The sequence below is a fragment of the Beauveria bassiana genome (genome assembly GCF_000280675.1).
Source record: "Beauveria bassiana ARSEF 2860 unplaced genomic scaffold BBA_S00004, whole genome shotgun sequence".
Classification (NCBI taxonomy): Eukaryota; Fungi; Ascomycota; class Sordariomycetes; order Hypocreales; family Cordycipitaceae; genus Beauveria; species Beauveria bassiana.
Window position 1 is genome coordinate 1,305,297 of NW_007930839.1, and position 8,896 is coordinate 1,314,192.

General features: G+C 50.5%; 2 protein-coding genes across 2 annotated transcripts; one reads left to right on the top strand and one right to left on the bottom strand.

The window, feature by feature from the left end:
* Positions 1 to 191: 191 nt before the first annotated feature.
* Positions 192 to 3,096, top strand: BBA_02202 (C6 transcription factor; the record flags this gene model as incomplete). Its single annotated transcript, XM_008597299.1, has 7 exons — positions 192 to 253; positions 567 to 641; positions 705 to 842; positions 908 to 1,224; positions 1,280 to 2,181; positions 2,311 to 2,651; positions 2,940 to 3,096. 7 exons carry the CDS (start codon positions 192 to 194, stop codon positions 3,094 to 3,096), a joined length of 1,992 nt encoding a protein of 663 aa, XP_008595521.1.
* A 272-nt stretch (positions 3,097 to 3,368) lies between these two features.
* BBA_02203 (pyridine nucleotide-disulfide oxidoreductase, putative) lies at positions 3,369 to 5,729 on the bottom strand (the record flags this gene model as incomplete). Its single annotated transcript, XM_008597300.1, has 3 exons — positions 3,369 to 4,835; positions 4,927 to 5,642; positions 5,705 to 5,729. The coding sequence occupies 3 exons, from the start codon at positions 5,727 to 5,729 to the stop codon at positions 3,369 to 3,371; spliced, it is 2,208 nt and encodes a 735-aa protein (XP_008595522.1).
* Between the last annotated feature and the right edge of the window lie 3,167 nt (positions 5,730 to 8,896).

An 8,896-nucleotide genomic window follows, 5' to 3' on the forward strand; every position in this document is an offset into this window, starting at 1 on the left:
AAAACCTTGACCTGTTGCTAAAGTGAGGAAAGAGGAACTAAACCAAAGTGAGGGGCATAGCATAATTAGCATCTTGACAGCTCAATGCCTACTATCCATTACAACGCCGTCTCACGCGCTGCGACTATGCTTTAGCCGGTCGCAGACGTGCCGTAACTGCAACAGACATACATGCGCCCGTGTGACTCAGCATGTCGCATGCTCGCCCAGCATCTTCCATGCTTCGAACGCGACAAGCCTGCGAGCCCTGCCGGTAAGTAGCACTGCCCAGACTGGTTACACACCATTTCGACGGCGAAACAGCGGATATGACCCTCAAGTTCTAATCTTCTCATCAAACATAGCCGGAAAAAGACCAAGTGCACTGCCGAGAGACCAACTTGCTCCTTCTGTCAACGTCTCAACGTGCAATGCGTCTATCTGCCGCGGGGGGTATCTCCAGCTTCCGGCGCCGGTGCCAAGATCGGAGCCAGGAAGGAAAGAACCAATTCAACGTAGGTCAAGGCGACAAAGGGCTCTTCAGAAGTCCATGGGACGCAATTGACTCATCGTTTTGATAGTTCTAGGCCGGGCCGGGACACCACAGAGGGTCGCTTTCAACAGCTAGAACTCCAAGTAACGGATCTATACAACCGTCTGACGTATGTGAGATATTCTCTGCCAGCCCGCGCTCTACCTCATTGAGACCTGCTAACATCTTTCAGGTCCCTGCCAAATGCACCAGACTCTGAGGTCATTCGCCGCGGTTCCGATGGGAGCTTCCTGGAGTCACCAACAATGCCCGCAAATGAACCACCTCGTGGACACCTCCGTAGCGAGGACGGAAAATTCACTACAGAAACGTGAGCGTCTAAAATCGAAAACGAGATGTGCGGACTGACATTTCCGTTCTGACCCCAATTCCTAGTCCAGAACCGAGTGAAGCCGCCTTGAAACACTTTGTCAAAGTGTACATCACACAACTACACCATCAGCCCCTGGCCTTGTTCAATCCCGATAGGCTGTTACACGATGTGATGGCCGCACCTCGTTTTCTGTTATGGAGTTTCTTGTCACTGCTTTTGAACATATCGAGCCATGACTTTTATGAGGGAGGTGTCGATGCTGCTAAAGAACTCTACGCTCACTTGGCGGAGACTGCTGTCATGAAGTTAGCAGCTGATGGTGTCGCGACACACGAACTCATACAAGCATTATGCTTGATATCTCTGAAGCATATCCAAAGTAAGTAATATTTGATCTCGTCTCAGTTGCAATAATGTCTGACGAGGTCGGGTAGCCAAGCAACCGAAGCGCAGTCTAGTAACCATAGGGCTTGCTTCGAGACTAGTTTCGCTACAAGCGCTCTCCAATATCAGCAATCCTACCACTGCAGAAGATGAGGCTTCTATACAATGTTTCTGGAACGTCTTTGCTCTCGAGAGGCTATTTCGCCCTCTATCGGTTGCGGCTTGCGATGACGATAGGCTAAGCTATCCTTCCAGTGCACCGCCACCCTCGCCAATATCTGGGGGATTTCATCATCCTGCGGGTCACGGTAACTCGGCGGCGGGGCTTAGTATTGCTTCAGCACAGGATATAGGGATATATGGCCATGCACTGTGCCTGACGGAGGTCTGGGGAAAGGTTCGAACCTATCTACACAGACTACGCAATGGTAGAGTCGAAAAGCCCTGGGTTCCAGAGTCGAGCCACGCAAAGATAAGCATTGAGCTGTTTGAGAATGAAGCCCGGTATGGAAAGCAACACTTGCTTTCCAACGTGGCATTGGGCAAGAGAGGAGCATCTGAGATAGCTGCCCGGCGCGATTATTGGCAGCCGTGGATGACTATGCAGATCATTTCCCATGCTGCACAGGCTATACTCAACCACCCATTTCTTCATCTCATGGTACTGCGCTCTCAGGACGGTATACAATACTCTAGTTTATTCCTTCAGCAGACTGTTGACCTGGCATTGTTTCACGGCGCCTGGGTATTTCGGCTTCTCGAGATTGCTGACGGGCGCCTGGAAGTTGTCAACCCTTTGATAGGGGATGTTGTTGCTGCCACCGCGACGGTCGTCTGGCTCTTTCAATTTGCCAGGGATCCCAAAGTATCAGAGAGGGCGCGGAATGATTATGCGAGGGGTGAGAGATTTCTTGAGCGCATGGCCCGCACGTGGCCACACATCTCCCACAAGGTAGGTGCTGCACCCGTTCTACTTTCTGGTTTTTTTCTTTTTTTTTCTTTTTTTCTTTACAAATATGAAAGAAGATCAAGATGCTGAAAGCACTCACTCTTTTGGATCTTGTAGGCTGATTTCTTACAGTCTGAAACTTTGAAGAAACTTCAGGCTCTAGCCGAAGGAAATCACCAAGAGCTGACAGACCGGAGTGTGGCCATTAACCTCAAGCCGAGCCTGTTTTGGGACCTGTTCGACCCTGATCTACTTGACTCACATGAACCAGCGAGGCTTGGCGATGCGGATTCATCTTTGGGAGTTGGTGGTCGTGACCCGGATGCAAGGATTTGCCTTCAAACGCAGTATGTCCATCCTTTGGATGAGGAACAGGACTTGAAGCAACCTTCAAACCCGATAGATTCGCGTACAGATGCCACCGCGTTCCTACCAAGCTCGGAGGACTTGGAGCAATTTTACATTGGAGACCTGTCTCATGGAATTTTCACAGATGATTTTTGACTGAGATGGGTTCATAGACTAGTCACAAAACATGCAGATAACTAGTTGTATCAATACCATGCCAGGGCAACTAGCTCTTTCCGCCTGTATACTGCGGGTGCTATCCTTGAATCGATGAATAGCCTTTTGAGGCCATGGAGACGTGTGCCGTCTCGGTCCGGACTTGATCCAGAATGATTAAAGATAGAGTCACTTGGGATGAATATCAATCTCCGGGATCGATTCACATCAACGTTCGTTCTAATGTGCCACACTAGACTAAACCACCGATTTGCTTACGCCAAGTTTACAGCCACTGGCTGGCATGACTTTGGTCCAGAGACGTCGTCAGTGAGCCCGTTGTGGCTATCGAAGCATCTCGATGACCAGATTCTCTTTCGCACCTTGAATAGAATGGGAGGCGAGGAGGGTTAAGGAGCTGTTGGGATACTTTTTCTTGCGTAAGTGAGACGGACGCGTTGTTGCCCAACCTGGACCGTCTACAGTGTTGTCGAATATGGAACAACCATTTCTGACGCCAGAGACCGCACCACCCCGTCAATGCTGTAACCAATGCAATCAGTATCAGGCTGCAAGCGATAGGATCAAGAACCATGGAAATTACACAATACATTTTCTCTCACAGCGTTGTTCGTATATATATATATATATATATATATTGCATCAGATAATCTTTTTATTCTTGCCTACCTTGTATATGTTCCGTGGATAGTATAATCCTTTTGCGGCCCATTCACCGTGTATGCGCACACCCAACTCTCCACGTTGACGGCGTCAAACACAAAATTATACTTTACATTGTAGTAGTCGTCGATACACAAATGGCCCGACTTGGCAGGCCACCCGTGCGGGTGTCCCCCGCTCGCGGGCGGATCCTCAAACTCGATTCTGTGAAAGAGGTAGTCGACGCGCTTATTGTCATCCGGCTTGGCAAACCACACGCTAATCCTGTCAGAAGCCTCATCGTAGCGGTATATATACCGACGCGTAGCGCGGAAACCGAAACCTTGATCAGTTTGGAAATCGCCGTCTTCAATGTAGAGATATTCATAGCTCTCGCCGTCTTTGCATACCGACGCGACGCCCTCTTCTGCGATCGCGCACTGCACACCTTCCTTTGTGGTCTTGCGCAAAAGAAACTGCGCAGTGCCGCTGAAATGCCCGCTCGGGTGCGTCGGGAGCTTGCTCGTCAGAGTCCGCTCCAGCTTCCACGTGCCGAGTAGGCTGCGGAACACGGCCCGCGAGACGAACCGGGGAGTAGTGAGGGCAGCCTTCAAGACGGCGGCAGCGTCATTGTTGAGTTTCTTTGCATTGGCATTGTGCTCGCCATCCTCGTTGGCGGGCGAGAAGCGACAGGGTGCGAATATTTCTAAAGGGAGGCCGTTGGTTGTGAGGTGGGGAGCGTCGACGGCCTGCGGAGGGGATATCTCCAGGGACAGCGCCTCGGCAAAGTCTTGCATGAGGAACTGGTAGTCTCCCATGGGAAATTGCGACTGTCGCGGATCATCCCGGAGATTGAGGGTCCTTTGAATACAGCCATCGCGGGCCAGTTTGTCGCGAAGCGTCGCCGATGGCCCTTTGCTAGACCAAAGCGCAGTGAGGAACCGGGCCTGCATCTGTATGACGCCCCAGAAGGCTCCTCTATAAAACCCGACGAATCCCAAGTTGGGCACGTCAGGATGATGTGTCCCGTGGAATGAGAGAGCCAAGAGTAGTGCCGGGTGCGCGGGCGAATACTTGAGTGTGCTCAGTACGTCGTTTGGCAGGAAGCTGATGCAAGGGTCCGGATCAAAGCCCGTCGCAAGAACGACAGCGGCAACGTCGTCGAGGTTGGATCCAGCCAGTTTGGCAGTAGTCCCTGCAAGAGACTCTAGTCGGCTATTGTGCACAGTGATGAAGCCTGAACGCACAAAGTCGCAATACCAGTCACTGCATGACACATATGGAAGCGACAAGCCATCTAGGCCATCAGAGTTTGCCGCCTCGGAACTGATCATCTGCCTCGGTCCTAGAGCCCCGCGCAACCGTTCGTGGACAATCTTGGCCCTCTCTTCCGTAATGTGCCCGTGCGTATCTGTAAACGGCACTGGTCTGTTGTTTTTATTGTAAGACGAGAAATCATGAGGAAGAAACGGCGGAGCTTTCCATTTCGGCTGCTCTTGTCAATATGTATCCATTCTTGGGGGGAAATTGAAAAAATAAAAATAAAAGAAAAAGAGAAAAAAAAAAAACACGTTCGCTTACCTCGGGCGTTGTGTGAAGAGGAATGACCCACGGATGGCGCGGGCTAACATGATGAATCTCGTAGTTCTCAATATTTGGTAAGGAGCTTTTGTCCGGCGAGTTGATTTCATCTGAAAGATGGGTGCCAATCGTCGCAGCAATTTCCACGCCAGACATTTGACCGCCAGCAACTACAATCTTGCCCCCTCGGCCCGATGTTCCGAGGAGCGACTTCAGGTCCCGGTAGTAACTACTATGAATGACCGGGACAGTAGTGTTTTCTTTCATGGTCTTTGGGACGACTGGCTCGCCAAAGTAGCCAGACGCTACAACAAGACGATCAAAACGCGCCGTCTCGTCGCCCTTGTCGGACCGGACCGTCACATTCCACCCTTCTCCGTCCCTCTCAGTACGTGTGACACGCGTTTTAAGCCTCAGCTGGAAATTCAGACTACCAAAGAGGTACTTTTGCGCATACCGCTCGAGGTACTGACCAACCATCCACGCCCGCGGCAGCTGAGGAATCTCGTCGTCCCAGGCCAAGTCGCTAAAGTGCATCGAGTGCCGGCTCTGGTTGGTCCGCATCAGCGGGTGAATCTGGCGGCCTGCGTCATCCTTGTCCGTCGGCCAGAGACCGCCGACCTTGTGCTGGGCGTCAAAGACGGTGACGCAAAAGTCTCCCTGCGGCGCATTGTGAAGCAGCGTCTTGGCGATTGCCAGACCAGCCGGCCCCGCGCCTGGATGCGGGTCAGCGCGTGTACGTAATGTGGACAAAGGAAGCGTTTGAGGGAAGGCTTACCGATGATGCATACCGACTTGGCCATGGCAGTCGAAGAGGCGTGTCTGCGCAGGCTCATGAAATGGTTGTCAAGAGACGGGTTAGTGGCGGGGTTTTTTCTGATGAGGGCATGGCGGCTTATGTCGGGCGCGTTACCCACTGTAGTAATCGAGAGCCTCTGGCTACTATGCGGATCAAAGAGCAAGCTTGTGGCTTTTGTTGTTTTAAGGCAAAAAAAAAAAAAGGTCGGGTTTCTTGTATAGATATGCTGTATTTATGTTGCTTTTTTCTCAGGCTATGGAATTGCATGTTTTTTATGCGTTGTTCTTGCTCACGACTGGAATCTACATGCGACCGTTAATGTTTGTCTGTAGTGTTTGACACGGCACTCATGCGCAATTTCTCAATAGAGAGAAACTGCAGAATAGCCTTGAGACTCATTTTCTGCTCTTCTCTTTAGCACAGCGCTTTACAGTGACTATACGAGAAGACGCCCCTGGCTGCGTATCCCACTGTAGGTGAAGCGGATGCACCAACACAGCATAGGTATGCTAACACGGCTCTATGCTTTAGCTGTGGAAGCGCTGGCGAGGTTACGCAGACAAGAGAGGAAGAGGGGATTTGGGAGCAAAGAGCGGCGAGCGAAGCAGACATATGTTTGCCAAGCATGTTGCTTCATCCGATTCAACGTGCATCCACCAGAGTAAGTCAGGTCTTTATTAGTAGACTCTCTTGTCAATACCCGCCATGAGCATCTTCGTCATTGCCTTGCCAATAGATACATTCGCATAGTCGTCTACCATGTTGAGCTGTCCTCAGACATGGACATTGCATCTTCGTCAGAGTCGCTCCAGGCCGCTAAATCGAACCTGGTAGGCAGATGCACAGCCTGAGGCGAACGACCTCGTGGCCTTGCCGGCGCTAATAAAAGCAAATGTCAGTTCCATTTTATTTTTCCGCCGCCAGAAAAGTAGCATATGATGGTGGTAACTCACCAGGCCGGTCGATGGTGTTTGGATTAAAGTTTCGTATGTCGGCGCCAGCTGTCGGCCGAGCTGGTGGTGACATTTGCTTCAACCGCGCGTACAATCCAGGGTGGATTCTCTTACACGTCGGCATTGTTCAAGGCGCATTGAAGCTTATCGCGGAAACGTCGGAGAAGAAAAAAGAAAGACAAGATAAAAAAAAAACCACAAACACGACAAATCCACACGGATGAGGATTATTGTTTTTCTGGGTGGAGCTTGTGATACAGTGTGACTGCGCGCTGTTTTTAAACGACGATAAGGCCAAGGGGCTACCTGGCATTCGCAAGGAATCTGAAATCAGACGGAAACTATTCCAGTACATTATAATCAGAGTCTTGCTGTGCCAACTGGCTGAAGCGCGAAACCCCAGATCAAGCGGCTCGACAAATCTTTTAGGCATCTCGTCCAAGAGCCCAGCAAACTTGTGCTTCAGCTCACTTATCGAGCCGTGACGGGCCTAGATAAGAGCATGTTAGTAATGAATAATAAAAACAAATTATCAAATTGGCAGAATTTCTCATATTTCTTCTACCTTTATTTCCCCCCACATCAGCCACATTCTAGTAACTTGGCCGGGGTCTCGGACCATACCACCAGTTGGATCCTCTCGGTGAGAGTGCTATGCTGCCTCGACTCCAGCATTCCATGAGATAACACGTCCTTCTGAGACAGCATGCAGGTAACGACTGCAGTAGCTTCTAAATAGAATGTCTTTGTGTAGTTTTGAGCATGTTTTGCAGCATGAACCAGCTGATACAAGAAACCGTCGTCACCTCTGTAGGCTGTGGTGGGGATTTGGACGTTGTTATAGTTGGGAATCATTGACAAAAAACAAGGCAAAAAATCAAAACCACTACTACCATTTTCGTCATGTTTCCAGCTCTAATGAATCCGTGTGTGTGCCCATGTGCAGGCTGCGCTGTTATCCACCGTAACAACTACATACCGAGTCTCTCTATCTCGGCAGAAGCCGTGCCAACGTATTAGATTACTGCCAACTATACAAGGGTGAGACAGAGACGACATTTCCACAAAAAAGTTCTCGCCACTTTGGTAAATAGTAAAGTCATATTACTCTACCATCTTAATGTTATCTATCTAATCTAGCTAATATCCCTCTCTTTACTTCCCTTTGGTTGGCCACTATCCCTTATATCGCGTGGTATCCTTGCGTCTGCTAAAGTGCCGTTTCCGATTGCACCAACAACAACCAAGCTTTAAAGCAAGAGAATACCTGCAGCTCTTGGCCCCCCCCGGCAACATATCAAGGCGGCCAAGTACCTTCGCGTTCCCTCTGCCACTCTGTTCGCCATCATCAGTCATGGCCCATACGTGTAAGCCCCATGGAATCGTTTTCATTTTGGGGGGTATATGACTTACCGGTAATAACACTGCGTCTCTCTTGAAGCTGCCTGACCTCGGCCACTTTGGCGGCATGGCTGGGCTCAGAGTTCTGCCAAGCCTTCTGTTGGGCAGTTTCGCCTGGAGCTGGCATTGCTGGGGGGTTTCGCAAATGTCAGCCCGTCGACCTCTCATCGTTGCCTTCGGTCCGCGAGGCTTCCCTTTCTTTCCCCCGCTCTTTTGAGGTATCTCCGGGAAAGGGGATTTCTCTGTCCCCCTTTTACAGGGAGGAGTTTGAACGGCTTACCTGTGGGCGGTGGACCAGTGTTGATGGTGATGAATTGCTCTCCGGAGACAGGTTGAGGCCGGCCTCCCGTGGCGCTGGACGGGGTAGGACAGGAAGGCATTGTCAGAGAGCTGGTCTTGAGTATGGTTGGACTGTGTAAAACTTTGGTGTTCTCAATCCAGAGCATTTTGAAGGGACTTGGGTGTTATATAGGGTCCTCGACCGGCATACAAGAACACAGTCGTCAGCGGCAAAACGACAGAATCACAGTGACGAGCCGTTTTTTGAGGCTGATCAGACTGTGTGAAACTTGTCTTCTTGGTCCAGGGGGATATTAAAAAGACTTGGCTGTTATATAAGGTCCCCGACCGTCGTACAAGAGCGCAGTGGTCAGCGGCGGCAGGCAAAATGACAGAGTACAGTGACAAGCTGGTTTGTATGAATGGTCGGACTGTGTGAGACTTTGGCTTCAGGTCATCTTTGAAGGGACCTGACTGTCATAGAAGGTCCCCGACCGTCGTACAAGAGCACAGTGGCAGCGGCAGAAATAGCAGAGTA